The sequence below is a fragment of the Pezoporus flaviventris genome, unplaced genomic scaffold (assembly GCF_033815535.1).
Source record: "Pezoporus flaviventris isolate CSIRO_AGI_PZ_B2104156 unplaced genomic scaffold, CSIRO_AGI_Pfla_v1 ptg000045l, whole genome shotgun sequence".
Classification (NCBI taxonomy): Eukaryota; Metazoa; Chordata; class Aves; order Psittaciformes; family Psittacidae; genus Pezoporus; species Pezoporus flaviventris.
The window spans coordinates 27,429,301-27,446,173 of record NW_026892593.1 but is presented as its reverse complement, the minus strand read 5'-3'; the positions used below and the strand labels follow the sequence as shown (position 1 = coordinate 27,446,173).

The window sequence follows — 16,873 nt, the reverse complement described above, 5'->3', positions numbered from 1 at the left end:
CGGTGGCCGTCGGGCTGCGCTTCCTGCCCTCCTCACCTCCGTCTGCCCGCCGGCCTTTCAGGCACCGAAAACGGTAGTAAGCTGAAATTCTTTTATCGCCCCCGCCTTTCCTGTCTGTCTCCGGTTGCAGGCGTGGCGGTGTGTGTCTGTGAGCAGGGGAAGGCAGGGCAGCCATGCTTCCGTCCTTCGGTTACGTGACTGACCACATCGGCTTCTGTGGTACGATCAAAAACTCGCCCAGCGATTTCATAGTGACAGAAATCGAGGTGCCCCAACACTTACTGAGGGATACTGGGGCTGAATCGCTTCAGAAAGCCGCCGAAGCGCCGCTAGAGCAAAGTACCCCAGACCCGCAGCAGCCCAATGAGCTGAGCGCGGAGTCCCCCGGCCTGTGTGCCGAGGGCTGTCCCGGTGCCGTGCCCAGTCCTTCGGAGCAGGACACAAGCAGGGTAGGAGGCGACTGTTCAGCATCCCCTAACAAAAAGCAGCGCGAGGGTGAACCTGAATTGAAAACGGACCTTGGGGAAGGCCATATACTGGATTCCTTACTAGGGAAACCCATGTGTGAGCGGCTTCATCAGTTTGTCTGTGGTCTGAAGGACACATGGGACCGGGACAGGGATGCCGGCGGTGGCGCTGGAGAGTTTTCGCTGGGACCTGTACTGGACAAGAAAAGTCGAGCTAGCCTACACAGTGCTGTCAGGCAGAAATTCCCCTTTCTGGTCACTGTTACGAAAGGCAATGAAATGATTGTGAAAGGGAATGGAGAGTACAGAGAACTTTGTCAGCTCGTGACTGAAAAGGAAACGAGTGATTTCTTTAAGTTTTTAGATGCAAAGCTAGAAAATTCTACATTTTCTTTTGAGCCTGATGCGGACAAAGAGCACAGAAAAGTAGTTCACCACTTTATCAATAGAAAGTTTGGAAAGCTTTTAGAAACAAAGTCTTTTACTGTGTCAGATGTCAATGATCAGCCAAATATGTCAATTATGGTGCGTTTTCGAGAAAAAAGTTGGTCCAGAAAAAGGTCTGCTGGTGGCTTCAAGGAAAAACAAGATCTTTATACAGGTAAATGTTACATTTTTAGTGAAAGTGTCAGGTATTGTGGTGTTCTTTAGTACAGACTGAAACTCAATCACTTTTATGTGACGTCTAGGCCTGGTTGAGCCATTGTTTATGCTGAAATAAATCATTATTAATGCAATGTAGTTACATCACTGGGGAATGAGATGAATAAATCGAGTTACTGCGGTGATGTTAACACAAACTGTTCAGTGATAATGGTTACATTTTTTTCGTTAGTACTGTAGTACTAACTCTGTGTTATTCCCCATGTGCTAGATTTCCCTTGAAAGTAATTGTGGGATTTTAGAAGATGCGCCTAGAAGTTAGACTAGTTAGTAAGGTCAAAATTGATTTATGGTCTTATTCCTTAAAGCAATTGATTTCTGATAGACAATGTTTCTAGCTTAATGCATGTTTGTTGAATGGTGTTTATCAGGTAGTATTTTTCATAGAATCATAAAATAGTTAGGGTTGGAAAGGACCTTAAGATTGTCTAGTTCCAACCCCCCTGCCATGGGCAGGGACACCTCACACTAAACCATCTCACCCAAGGCTTCGTCCAGCCTGGCCTTGGACACTGCCAGGGATGGAGCATTCACAGCCTCCCTGGGCAACCTATTCCAGTGCCTCACCACTCTAACAGGAAAGAATTTCCTCCTTATATCCAATCTAAACTTCCCCTGTTTAAGCTTTAAAGGCAGCAGAGGTTTCTGGTTGTTGTTAAGAGTTTTGTGTATTCTGTATTTTTCTTTCAATAATGAAAAAATTCCATTTCCTTTAGTGTTGTGGAGTGGGAAGAGTCTTTCTTTGCAGTTTCCATGCTATTATAGTTTGAAGAGAAGAACCTGCCCATCTGTCATGGCAGGACACCTGTATGATTTACAAGTGCATATTCCTAATAGTTCTGATATGGTTGTTTCAGCGTTCACCCTTCAGAAAGAAAACCTTGAAACACTGGAAGCAATCAGCTTCTTGGCTGCTGAACTTGGTGTTCTTCCTTCAGACTTCAGTTATACTGGCATCAAAGATAAGAAGGCGATTACTTACCAACCTATGGTTGTGAAGAAGGTGACCCCTGAGAGGTACTTACAGTCTGAGTGCATTCAGTTTAGCACTTATTTTTATATGTTAATAAGTATTAACATGGTACAATATTCTGAAATGTTCTTATGGATGTGTCTTCTCATGTGTTACAGCACAGTGGAAATGGCTTTAATATTTTGTGGCTTTAGTGAATATACATCTTAGTGCTGAAGTCTCCAGTGTTGGCATTTGAAAAAAAGTCTTGCCCTTCTTTGTATTTTTCATAATACAAATATTTCATATCATCTGGTACAGTATCCTTGCAGTTCATGCTTATGGGATCCACTTTTCAGTTTCTTGAATACCATCCACTAGCTGGAAGTGAGAAAAAGCCAGTAGTACATGACGTGACAAGTTTCCATGTACTGGCAAAGTATTGTCTTGCCGTCCACATTCAACAACTTAAAAGCTTTATACAGGTACAAAACCAAAGAAAATCATTATACTTTGGACAGATACTGTCTCTGAGTGTTAAGTATGAACTTCTATGATATCGTCCAGTTTAGAAACATGAGATTAAATGAAGAAGCTATCACCAAACCTGAGGGCAGGAAATACATTTTGAATAATGTGTCAATAATACAGGATGTGACTTTCCATTTCTCATTTTGTTATTCTCTGTAGCCGGTTCAGTGAATAAATATATCTGTGTATTAAGTTCTGCCATAGTAACTGTAAAGAATTGTTTGAGGAAAAACCATAACTTATTTCTTCCCAAGCATTAACTTTCTGGTGGGTTTTGGTCTTAGTAACGAAGTAGACTTTACAAATAAAGGAAAGTAGAATGTATGTTTCTAGGATTTATTACTGACAGAAATATATATCAATAGTAAATTTCAACTGCATTTCCTAAGCAATAAGGCCAGTTGTTCAAGAGATAATTAACAAAACTTTACATTAATGTTTGAATGATCAAGCAAAATAGTTAAATGCTTCCAAGCCACAAGCATAATGGGGAAAAGAAATAACATTTATAAATAAATAGTTTTTAACGTTATTAAAATATTGGTTAGAATATAAGTTCTTATGCTGAAAGTTTCCTTTGATTTGAATGACTGTTACTTATACATAAGAACAAAGAGATTGAGTGGATACTTTAAAGGGCAAATACTTGACTGTCAGCTATGTTCCAATTGCAAGCACACTCAGAGAATTGGTGCACTGAGTTTTTTGTTAAGGCTGACCAAGAAAGAGCAATTGTATTTTGGAGTCTGCAAAAGCACATTACTTTTTTTCTTTCTCTTTTTTGTTTTTGTTTTTTTTTTTATTAAGAGCAGATTTTTAAACTGAAGAGTAAATTATTTGTTTTTTCAATAAAAAGTGCAAAATTCCATGCAGTTGCCTTGAGAAAATTCAGTGAATTGCTTGATTCTAATATCTGTCAAGCTACAGGCTGTAAATGCAAATGAAGCAAGCATTGAGAAAGTATTTCTGGACTATAAAATTTAAGACTTCTATCTCTGATTTTGTTTTTCTCATAATAATCTGCTTTAAATCCCCCTTTTTCCTAAGTGTTTTTAATTCTAGTACAAAGGTGAAGAAGACATTTATTAGAAGTTGGATAGCTTTAGTAGGGGTGGTTCATGATTTCTCCCAATTATTTATGCAGGTTGAAAGAAATTGGAAGCAAAATGGAAAAAAAGGGTATCAGAATACACAATGTACATTCAGCATGCCAGCACCTGAGACTTGGTCAGCTGAAGGGCAATCACTTTGATGTAGTTGTGAGAGATCTTAAACACCACTGTCATGACTCTTCGGCAGATTTGAAAATGAGAATATCTGAAGCAATGGAAAATGTTGAGGTAAAAAAGCCTTGTGGTTCCCAATAATGAACAGAGTTTTAATTCTGTGCTGTAAAAACCAAAACAAAACTTTTAAAGAAAATGCTTGAAATAGCACAAAACAGCACAAGTAGCACAAAAACTGTCTCCCAGTGTTGATGCTTTTTACAGTTTTATGTCTTTCCTGCATTACTTAAGGAATCAGAACTAAACCTGCCTTCCAAGGAGGGATCATAAGTGAATTAATTCTGTGTTACAGACTGGAGGCCCTGGAGTGATGCAACAAGACAGATGTGAAATTTAGAAGCAAATTATGGATATATCAGCTATTGTTGCACAGACCTAAGGCTGACCAAAGTGATGGGTTTCACTGTGGCTGTTGACGGGGTGAAAGAATATAGTTACACATGTCAACTGATTGCCTCTTTTGGTCATGTGAGGAACATGCATGGTTGGCCCAGGTGAAAAACTTTAATGGCATAAATACATGTGAAATATCTGTAGCGGAAAAAGAAGATCCCCTGAAATTCAATGGATTTTGATTGCTGTTATCCTTTCCCTTAGAAGAAAACCCCATCATCAGACATTCTTAAACTCTTTCTATGAGTTACTACTCATAGAAAGGAAAAACTTTAGGTGTTTTGTGCAGCAGTAATTTTCTCACCTTATCTTTCTAAGTAATAACCATAATATAAATTACTTTAAGAACATTAATCCAGCCTTGAAGACTTTAGTGCAAATTACCCATTATGCAAAAGCAAAGTACATTACATGTATTCTAGAAGTTAATTTTCTTACTGAATAAAGCATTCAACTGCTACTTTAGTGCTTCTCTCTCTCTGCTCTACCTGACTTTTTGTTTTGTTTTTTTTTTGTTTTGTTGTTTGAAAAATGAACACAAATTCTTATGGTTGTGTGTCTTGCATTATTAGATTTAACTTACTGGTCAGATGAATGACAAAACCAGCATACGTGTTAAACCAAAAATATGGATTTTTCATCTTCTGTGGAAACAAAATCCTGTATGGGACCTATGGATGTCTGAAGCAAGGTTATAGGGTTTGAACTGAATAACCATTTCCAAAACAAATAACCATTTATTTTCTTGCTCGTCTACTCCATGCATACTTACTATTTTCTAGAAAAGGATGTTCTCATTGGGTCACATAGCTGTGATTTTGCTGCCTACATATGACCTGTAACTCATCGGGAGACTTAAAATCCCAGTTAGCAGAAGTGCTCACTCTTGATCTTTACTATTGTAATAATAATAGAAAGGATCTCATGAAAAAAGATGAGTATTTTTTAAGAAAAAATGTCCAACAGTGGTTACTGTTCGTTATCTGTGCTAAGCTTCATTGGCTTGAGTAGAGATTTCAGAATCTGTGCACATAAAAAGCTCAATTACATTGACTGTGTTTATAATGATTAACTACATAGAAATAATTTTGTTTCATTTACCTATTTTTTGTGAAAGTAAAGACAATGATAGAACTTGGTTGTCTTTTTAGATGCTTCTAAATTAGTTGCTAAAATATTGTAATGAATCATAAGTCATGATTTTGGTACAAATTGCTTTTGATTTAAAAAGTTTGTATGCATTTTGGATGTAAATGTAGATGTGTGTTGTATGTTTACTCTTACTAATTGTACCTGGCATTTCCATGCTTTTAACATATTTATTCTTTATCTTTTAGACAAAAGGTTTTGTAAATTACTACGGACCTCAGCGATTTGGACAAGGACAAAATGTTCAGACAGATCAAATAGGATTGGCTTTACTGAATGAAAAAATGGTATTTTCATTCTGTAATCTAAGTAGTTACTGTCAAGTTAATTTCACATTAGTGTTGCAGTATATAGTGCTGTAATTGACCTTCCAGTGATGAATTTCATTTGTGAGATAAGCCCGTATGTGTGCTGGAAGTAATTGCCAGGTCAGTTTTGACAACGAAGTAAGTGTGAAGATATTCATACTGAAACGAAACATCTTTTTTAAACAGTAGGTGCAGCTTTCAGTAGTTCAAGAAGTAACTTTTCTGTCTATAATTGGTATGTGATTGTGATCGCCATCATGCCCCTTGGCAGAAAAGTGGCTGCATTCCATAAAAGGTTGGAACGCTAAATTAAGCAATCTTTATACAATGTTTATACATGGTCGTGATTGCATTCTGACTTGTAGCCTCTTATCCTGCTAGGGGTCTATATACATTTTTAAAATGTCACAAGATATTGCATAGAATCGTAGGAAAGGATTTGCTTTCTCAATACCAGAGTAACTTAAATGCTATATAGAAGAGATTGCTGCTTTCCATTATTCCTTGGCTACTGTCCCAACTTCTTATTTCTGAGTGATTGCTCCCATGTAAGCTAAGGAGAGCTTATTTCTTAAGTGATAATTCATAAGATAAGTCATATACTTTTCCATGTATATGGTATAGTGCTTGGCACAGGAGTAAAACAGAATCAAACATCACATAGGCAAATGAATACTTGAGTATCTTTTTCATTTAATTTGTTTTGATTCTGAGAAAAGTCAGGAAAACTTATCCTCCAAATCTAAGAAGAATCAAGGTTTGACGACAGCCCATAAAAGTTACTGTTGATGTATCTCATTTTGAATGAGCAGTTGGTACGCATGTGCCAGTCCCTGAAGTGTAATGATTTAAATCTCTAGTCTTAACTCAGTTACTTTTAAATTTAAAACATGTGGGACCTCCTATTTATATTAAAAATGTGCCATTATGGGCTTGTACAGTCCTGTGCAGAAGAGGACAAGAACCAGCTGTCATGGGTTGGTATAAGTGCTAGCAAATTACGTGTCTCCACTGGTGCTGCAAGTAGCAGGGGTTAGCATAGTGTTTTCCCTGTCACGGTGTCATCTAATCTAATACAAATCTACAAAAGATTGTTGTCCCTCTGTGTGAGACTGTGAGAAGTGTTCAGTCTATGTTTTATATAAAATATGTGGGAGGGAAGGAAGGAACCTTCCTGTTCAGGATTCTTGATGGCATTAAAAAGTGAAGGAGTTCTAACTGGGTGTTCGAAAAGAGTGATTGATTTCTCATAGAGCTGTGGAAGCTGCCTTGTATCTTCTGTGTGACTAAACCCTTTCTTTAACTTGAGAAGGAATGGAACCATATTTGTTTGCTGTTCATGGCATCTTCTTTGAAAAGAAGAATTTGACTTTGACTCTAAAGAACTGATATAATTGTGAGAGTTTGCAAAATGTGTTAACACAGAATTGGATGCATGACTGTTTAGTTGACAAATAGTTAAATTTAAAAAATTACAAATTACTGATGTTCTTCAAAGGTGAAAGCTGTGAAGTTATTCTTTACACCTGAAGATACTGATGACCCTGTAAACAATGCAAAAAGATACTTTCTTCGAACTGGTATGTCCCTCTAAATTGTCTATGTATTTTTTCAGGGTCAGTATTGTGAGGGAATAAGGTGTTGCTGCACAGAGAGATACTTTTTATTTTGCTGCTACTTTATAATTATATAATAATATTTATAGTAATATATATAATAATAATATAATAACTTGCAGGTTATTACTCAGTAGAGTTGCACAGTTAAAAACTAGGTGATGATGAGGCCCTGAATATGCACAATAGTGGAAATGTACTTCTGGTGCAAGACAGTATAGAAAAAACACCATATAGCATAATGCTGGAAAAGACTAAGATAATTTTATCAAAGCATTTCTTGCCTCCTTCCATCTGTCCTTCCATCTGTATATACAAATGAGGCACCCAGCTTATACTCAGAAGTTAACAGATGTGGGTATCTAATCTTGTATCTCTTTAATTATGTATCTCTTCCATAGTTTCCCGTGATCTACCTTCTTTCTGTCTTGAACTGAAATCAACAAAGTATGTCAAAAGCAGAAGTGTGCTGAATAAAATGGTGTTCTATTTACTGGGTTTATCATTCAATTTAAGTTTCTCTCCAAAGCTAAAAATTTTGGAGTTGCTCTTGACTTCAAATACATTTTTTCCTTTTAAATATTTGACATCTATTAGCCAGCTTCTCACTGGAGATTGACAAAGCAGCTGTGATAGCTGGACTTGAAGAAAAAATTCCTGACAATGAGGGTGGTAAAACAAAAACAGATTGCCCAGAGAGGTGGTAGATGAGTCATCGCTGGAGGCATTCAATGCCAGGCTGGATGTTGTTCTGGATAACCTGATCTAGTTGAATTTGTCCCTGCTCATTGCAGGAGGGTTGGACTAGATGACCTTTGAAGGTCCTTCCAACCCATACTAGTCTGTGATTCTGTGACATATGGCTTAAATAGACACAGATACATATTTAATTTCACAAAAAAGTTCAGATGGATCGTTCTGTGCTGTATGTTGCTGTATGATGCATGGAAAAATATTGATGTAGACTCTGAGAACAGCTGCTTGCCTTTTCCTGAAAGCAAAAGGTAAAGGGCTATGCAAAAGGCTTCATCAGGTAATCACTTGTAATGAGAAAATATGTAGACCATAAGATTTTAAACTTAGAACATTTATATATTGTAGTACAAATCTGATTAAGTGTATTTTCATCTTGGTTGAGGCTCAGGCTTCCCAATGGCCAATGCAATTTGTACCTTTAAAATAAAGACATGGTTTTTACCTCATATGAATACATTGATGTGAAGTAGAGCTTTAATGCTCTTTTACAGCTTGATTTTTAACTTCAGTTATCTGGTCTAAAAACAACTTCAGACTGATGAAGAAAGTTTCTAAAGAAAAACCAACCTCCCCCTCCCCGCAGCAAAATACCAAACCCCAAACGCAGCTAAACTGAATATAAGCTAGTTTAGTTTATACTGCATGAAACAGAATAGAATTCATGGGACTGTGTTGATAGGCAATTTGTCTAACATAACACATTGAAGGAAAGGAAATAATAACCTAAAGGTCAGCATAAAAGGGTTAGACTGACACCTTTTTTCCCCTACCTGATTATTTCATCTTCTTAGGTGTATTTTTCCCTGGTACATAATATGTGAAAAATCAGGGAGTACTTACATGGTTATTTTTGTTTATATCAGAAGATGCAAAGGGTGCGCTTGTGATGCTGCCAGAATTTAAAGTGAGAGAGAAGATGTTGCTACGAGCTTTACATCGCTATGGTGTAAATCATGAAGGTTGTACCAAAGGATGGCTCAACATTCCTCATTCCATGCGCATATTCTATGTCCATGCTTATTGCAGTAAAATTTGGAATGAAGCAGCATCATATAGGCTGAAGATTTATGGTTCAAAAGTTGTTGAGGGTGATCTTGTTTTCTCAGAAGATGAAAGCATTTCCCTGAATGACAAGGTGAGTCTTCACAAAATAGTTCTTTAAAAAAAAAACCCAAAAGCTTAATGCAGTTGAATGCATACTTAGACACACTGTAATGTTTTTATTTTGGTTCATTCATTAAACTATTTAATACTAGTTCCAAAGATGAAAAAAGTGATGCAGCTTTTTCTTATTTACCATGAATGGGCATATAAACTATGAATGTCAGAACTGATACCTGTAAGAATTTAGTCTGCATGACATATCACACTCATCTTCGGATCTGACTAGGAAAAAACTTAAGGGTGGACTCTGGGTGGGCCTATATTACCAGTCAGTTCAGTCTTGAGTCTTTCTCTCTGGGTCAGATCTTCCTGTTACATATAATGAATGGTGAAAGGTGCATCAGGAAAGCCCATGGTCAGGCTGAACTAGCAATCTCATTGCAGGTATGCTGCTGAAGCATGTTTAGCACAATTTCAGATACTCAGGCAATTGGATGGTGGGTCTAAACTGTTAGCAGCAGTCTTCTTAAGAAAAGTAGTAAAGGGCAAAGGAGTGCTTCTGCTTGCTCACAGCGCACCCTGGGTGCTGTGCATGGTGCCATGGGTGAGCCAGTGAGCAGAAGCCAGCGGTAGAGTGTCTCTTCCCAGGTCTTGGCATGCTGAAGTCCATTCTGAAGCCGCCTCTCCTTAAAGGATTAGCAGACCTTTTATTTTTTGTGGAAACATTTGAGTCTCTTCTGCCATGTAACAAGTGATGGGACAAGAAGAAACAGTCTCAAGGTGTGCCAGGGGAGGTTAAGAGTGGATATTAGGAAAAATTCCTTCACTGAAAGGGTTGTTCAAGCATTGATAACAGTCTGCCCAGGGAAGTGGTTGAATCACATCCCTGGAGGCATGTGGTGCTTAGGGACATGGTTTAGTGGTGGACTTGGCAGTGTTAGGTTTACAGCTGGACTTGATGATCTTAAGGGTGTTTTCAAACCTAAATAATTCTATGATTCTTTCTCCTGATCATCAGACAAAGCATAGTATTTTGCAGTGTTTTACTGCAGATTTCCTGGGTGTGAACATAGGCAGAACGTGTCTGATTTCTTTTGGGTGAACATCTTACAAGTTTGAAAGCAAGAGCATTTGAAAGGTTACTGAATAACCTCCAGTCCCCGTAGAGAGGCTTCTGTTTCCACTGCAGTTTTTCTTCATCAGTATTTTGAGAGTAAATATTAGTAAAACAAGTAGATCAAATAAAATGAAAAGCAGAGGTAGCAAATTCAGTATTGAGTTACTGAGTTTAATAATAGCTCTATTCCTATTTAATATAAAATATTTTTTCTTGGTTATTTTTGCTTTTGCTGTTGTAGCACAAGATTGAATTGACACAATTAACTTCAAATTCAAAGAATATGAGCTTGGAATGATAGTTTGCTAAGTAGTGGCATCAGGAAATATTTAATGCAATACCATTTACCAGTAAACAAATTACTTTATATTAAGCATCTCTACTGTTTTTCATACCTGAAATAGATTATTGTCCTTGTCAAATAACCTTAGGGAGGTTTGGGAGTGCAGTGCATAATTCCTAAAATAAAGTGGATGGTTTATTTTTAAAAAAGCTTTCTTTTTCTTCTTAAATGTCTTGCAAGGTTCATGTAGTCACTGCTGCAGAAGAATCGGCCAACAAATACTCTATAAACCAAGTAAGTCTGTATGAAAAATTCTGAGTTGTTGATCTCTTTTTTTAAATGTTTTGTTTTAAAAATAATGGGATTAATTTAACTGGTGCAGTCTTCCTTGCCAGAAAGCACATTAAAGAAAATACACGTGAACTAATCTCCGCTCTCATAACAAACTAGAGGAAAGAGTTTTTACTTTGCAGTGGAAATACGTACAGTGTCATTTGCAGTGTGGCACTTCAATTTATCTTGAAGCTGAATGTAGATACTTAGAAAACTTTTTAATTCTACTGGGTAAAACACTCAAGAGCAGCTGACATTCTAGTTTTTGAAGGTGCAGGGTGCATAGTTGTGAATTTTTACAGAGGCAACTTAAAGTCTTTATTGAGGTGTCTTTCCCAACATGTAAGGAAATTCATGTTAGTATCTTTCTAGTTTGTTTTAGGAATTCTGGTTCACTGAATATTTTTCCTGCTTTAATTACATCCAAGATACCTGCTTTACACAGCTTCATTTCACAAGAGAAGCTGCTGTTTTACTATGTTATGTCCCCAAACACAAGATATAGGCACATTTTAAATTATAACCACATTTATTTAAAGGGGATTTGGTGGGCTTTATTTCAAACATATTTGTCATCTTTTTTTCTTTGAAGGTGGTTCTTCCAGTGGTGGGACATAGTATCAAGTATCCCAGTAATAAAGTTGGGCAATGGTACCACGAAAGGCTTTCTAAGGATGAGCTGCAGATGTGCAAATTCAGAGTGTCTCCACTACAGCTGAATATACCTGGATGCTACAGACCCATTTTGAAAAAAGTTCAGAATTTGTCATATTATTTTGAAGTCAATGAAAAAGGAATCAAAATTGAAGACAACCATCTGAATGAATCAAAAGTCTCTCTTCATATATCATTTGACCTTGATCCTTCATGTTACGCAACAGTTTGTTTAAGAGAAATAATGAAATGTGACTTTTAAGATTGCAGTTAATGAAAGACTGTAGGAATATAATACAATGGTGATATGTTATGTATAATGCCAGGAAACTAAGAGAGAATAACAGGTTCAAGCAATGTTACAAGTTGCAGCCTACAGGTATCTAACTGAAAAGTTGCTGTACTGAGGTGCCTTAAATACATTATGGTTTTGTTGTGTGCAGGTACTAAGTGTTAAAAGTCCTGAATCAACAGTGACACGTTTGATGAATCCCCCAACTAAGTTAATGCCAAGGATTGCAGAATTAAGTTGTGCGTAGCTGTGAGTTAGAACCTATTCAAGTAAGCTGATCAAGATGAGGTGAGTAATTAACATAGCTGCAAACCCATTCAAATAAAACCAGACCCCTGTTTTACTGTTTACAGGACTCTTGCTGTGAGGTATTATGATCGCAAAAATACATTAATGGAACCATCCCTGGAAAAAAAGGTTTTGTCTTTTTTTCTTAATTAAAAAAAAATAAAAATCATTGTGATAAAATGAGTGGATCTGTGAAAAGGGGAGAGCAGAAAATGCCATTTACTTTAATGAGGTGTTTGACACTGTCCCACAATATTCCTGAAACCAAGTTATGACATTAATGTCTGGATGGGTGAACAGACAAATGGGTAAAAAAGGGGATTGGATGATGCAGCTCGGGGAACAGCAGTTAATGGGTCATACCTTACCCAGAGTAAGTACCACTTGGGGGTCTCCTGGGCCCCATCCTGTCAATGTCTTTGTCAGTGACCTGGACGAAATGATGGAATTTCCCCTCATAGAACGTGCAGATGAATCTAATATAAGCGAACAGATGGAATTCTGAAGGATCAGGCTGCTGTTCAGGCCAACCTATATGTGCTGGAGGAGCAGGCCAACAGGAACCTTATGATATTCAGCAAGGATGAATTCAAAGTGCTGCCCCCAGGAAGGAAGCACCCCTACAGCAGCCAGACTGGGGAGCAGCTCTTTGGGCATGGCTCCGGGAGACTGGTTGGCAGCTGAACATGGGCCAGCTGTATGCATGGCAGCAAGGGTGACCAGCAGCCTCCTGGGACACAGACAGAAGAGGGAGGCAAGGGATTATGTCTCATATTTCAGTGCTTTTTGGACCACATTCAACTTCTATGTCCGTTTGTGATCCCCAGCACAAAGAAAGACATGAAAAAATTAGAGCAAGTTCACCCAAGGGTTTCCAAGCTATTTGAGGACTGGAGCCCCTGCCGTTTGAGGAGACACTGAAGGAACTGGGCTTCTTCAACCTGGAGAAGACACACCTTAGGGGTGGAACCAACAGCAGCTTCCCAGTATTTATGGAGAGGTTAGCAAATAGGAGGAACCAGGCTGTTCAGAGCGGTGCACAGCAGGAGAACAAGAGACAGTGAGCATAAATTTAAATGAAAACTTTTAAACTTTCCCCCCATGAGGACAGTCAGGCTGTGGAACAGGCTGTCCAGAGACTCTGCAGTCCCGTGTGAGGAGGTTTCTGAGACCAAATGGGATAAAGCTCTGAGCAACCTGCTCAGAGTTTAGAGGTAACCCTAACTCGTGGAGGCAGTTGCGCTACAGACCAGAGGTCTGTTCCAACCGGATCACCCTGTGTCCCTGCGCAGGACATTGCAAGTGTTTATTCAATCTGTAGGTGGCAGTATGACTACGCAAAGTCTACTCATTTTTGGCGAGTAAGAATCAGTAATGTACATTGAATTCTATTTATGGCATCAGTCTTTCAGTTGTTGCTAACAGCTGAATAAGGTAAATCTCCAAACACTGATAAATAGATGTAGAATTATAGGAACAGGAAAAACAGAATTATAGAAGTATACTTCACATGATTTCAGTGCTTGTATAAAACCATAGCAGTGAAGGATCCAGATAATTCACTGCATCACTGGAGAAGATTACTCCGTAAGTCTGTATCAGTAATTAAAAATTTGACCCTTAGCTTTTGTAAGGGAAAATAGACTGTCATGCAAACAATAGCTATAAAGCCACTGCAAGTGACTTACAATGCTTGCTGTATTACAGTGCTTACTATACACCTCAGGTTTGTGGCATAGAGCCAAACTGATACAAAAATTCATTTCCCTGCCATGACCCATCTGGGACAGCTTTGTTCCTGTCTTCATTTGTCAGTATCATCTCTTTTGTCTTTCACCTGCCCTTAAAAATGCCCCTCTTCTGGAAAATTATTTTAAAATCAAGTTGTTTTGGTATAGCACAGCTCAAAAAGATTTGGTCTGTGGCCACTGACATGGTAAAATGTTCCAGTGCGTACAGGAAGCTGCATGCAGCTGTAATGACCAGAAGAAATAAATTAGCACTGAAGTTCTATTTAAAAAGACTATTGTGGTCTTCTTCAGTGTTGCTTAAAACAGCCTTGACAACTATCTCATCACATACAAGATTTGAATACAGAAAGAATTAGAAGTTGAGCCTTGATGAGGGAAACCACAAAAGGTCAGATTAAAAGGTTTTTGACTGAAAGGCATGCTATTTTAAAATAAAAGATCAGAAGGTGGTGTTAAAAGAGTTCCCCTATAATAATTTTAGGCTCATTTGTCAGTGCTTCCATTGAACACTAAAAGGACTAATCTTCTTAAACAAATCACTTTTTCAGCAACTTTAAGGTGAAAGAGCTAATTATGTGTGTCCATGGATTAAATTCCTGTAGTAGAAATGTTCTACTAGGGAAAAGTCAGTTTGCTATTAAAGTCTTTATATAGCAAACATCCTTCTTATTTCAGTTGGCATTTGTTTGTAGTTAATTCTCTTAATCCTAGCAGCTATTTTGCAGGTTTGTGTACATGAACAGCTGAATCCAGAGTTTGTGTAAGAGCAATAGTCACCTCCCTAAGTATAATCTATATAAGCAAAACATCTGTGCCCCTGCATTTAGAAATGATCATCATTGTGCACTGATCTGAGTTTAAGGAAAAGATAGGTGTATTAGTCATCTCTCATCTTACTAAGCACTTCTATTGCCACCATCCTTTTCTGGGAAGCCTTAGCACTTTGCTAATACTAATGAAGGCAGGTCTGACTGTTTCTAACAAAAGGGGTTCAATGGCAGTTGATTTTTTTCAGCACAGATGATAGATAATTGGGCATTTGAATGGGAAAAATGCAAATGTTCTGAATCTGTGAAATCCTATTACTTTTAATTCATTACAAATTTGACAACTAGTATTATCCACAGTGAGAATGTACAAATTTTCAGGTCTTTCGGAATGAGGTGGCTTAAAATTGCATTCCTATCATAAAGGCAGTTCAGAAGCCAGGTAGGTGTGTGATTATTGACCCAGCTCACTCATTAAAACTCCATTAACTTCTCTCTTAGTGGCAGTGCCTGTCAGCTGGTGATTTGACCTCTTACACCCAGCTGATGAGCATATAAACCTCCTTTCCTTTCTCTTGCAGAACTTTTGCAAAAAAAAAAAAGCTCAAGGGAACAAGCTGAGAAACTATTAACACTTTCCTTTCTTTCAGTGGACAGTCACCCCTTGAAGCCCACTGGTTCATCTCTAGATCATTTTCAGAGGAAATGAAACCCAGAAGCATGTTCCAGCTGCATGCCAAGCACCCAAATGGAGGAACAGGGATCCAAATGAGAAGTTGGTCACTTGGATGGCTTCAGACCATATACAGGGGTGCATTCTGCTATGAAGTCTAAACAACATTTAGCTCAAAGTAAAACCACCGAACCACATGTTGTGTACAGATAGGGACTTCAGTGCTCCAGTATGTTAATCTGTTCCTGTCACACGAAAAAGCTTGCTCATGTAGGCGATGTTGTATTTGCAAGGAAGGCAGAATCAATGAAGTCAGATGTTTGCACCATCTGGAGTTACTTTATTCCGCTTAGCAAAAGTTAGCCTTATATTAGAGAAATTTAAATGCATTTTCAGCTTCTGCACAAATATTCCTACCTGCTTAGAACAGTGATGTTTTTAATTAACTCTAGAAATGACTGATTCAAAAAACTTGGTTTTATCTGTCTTCCAGAATGTTCCTGCACTTCAAAACCTAGGACACCCTCTCCAGCTCCCAGAAAATAGCACTTTGTATTTTTTTACCTTCAGATCTCTGTTCACATCTCTACTGATACTATTAATAATAAGTCAGATTTCTGATTTTCAGATTTTTGCATAAAAAAGAATTGTAGTAATACGTGGACAAACCATTCACTTGTGAAAGCAGGACATGAATCATTTAGTGATTTCATACTGATATTGTATAGAAACAAATACATAGAACTAAACTGGATATGAATTTAGTGCTCTACAACTCCAGTGACTTGAGTCAAGGTTCAGTCTTGTCATCCTGTCTGCAATGGTTCCTGTAAGTGGGTATGTAGGAAAGAGTAGAACAAGAGAAGTCCATATGGTATTTATCCTCTACTTTGAGTTCAGGCAATTTCCTGAGCCTCAGTGTTTTTTCTGTATAATAACTCTCAGTGGATTTCTTTCCCAGATATTTCTCATCTTCCCTTAAATATATTCAACCTCTTCTCAGAGTTCCATGTTTGATACCTGTTGTACAAAGAGGCACCTTTTTTTTTTTGTTGTTGTTGGTTTAAACTGCCTCCTTCTGACTTCATTTGATGATCTTTGGATCTTATATTTCTATACAAGGAACAGTAAAGACTTTATCCATCCTTGTGGTACTCAGCCATTTGTATGCTTCCCATATCTATCCTTTCATGTAAATCAGTTGCTTACTACAACTAAGCAGCCATGCAGTCTCTGCTCCTATGGAAGCTACTCCATGCTTACAATAATTTTTGTCCTGTGAACTTTTCTTGGGTTTTAGTATGGCCTTTTGGAGACAAGGGATCTAGAACTGCACACAGTTCAATTTTTATGGTATGGATTTCTCCACTGACATGGAGTATTTTTGACATGTTTGTTTTGTCCTGCACCTCTCCTATGTGATTTCCTTTTTGACACACCTTTCTTCCTCAAGCACTGAAGTAACGTATTTTGGGAACTAGGGAACATAA

General features: G+C 37.9%; 1 protein-coding gene across 1 annotated transcript; it reads left to right on the top strand.

The window, feature by feature from the left end:
- Positions 1-152: 152 nt before the first annotated feature.
- On the top strand, positions 153-11,966 carry PUS7L (pseudouridine synthase 7 like). The gene is made up of 8 exons (XM_061467786.1): positions 153-1,068; positions 1,988-2,147; positions 3,758-3,953; positions 5,630-5,728; positions 7,248-7,329; positions 8,985-9,256; positions 10,866-10,919; positions 11,551-11,966. The coding sequence occupies exons 1-8, from the start codon at positions 174-176 to the stop codon at positions 11,872-11,874; spliced, it is 2,082 nt and encodes a 693-aa protein (XP_061323770.1). The 5' UTR covers positions 153-173; the 3' UTR covers positions 11,875-11,966.
- Positions 11,967-16,873: the final 4,907 nt, after the last annotated feature.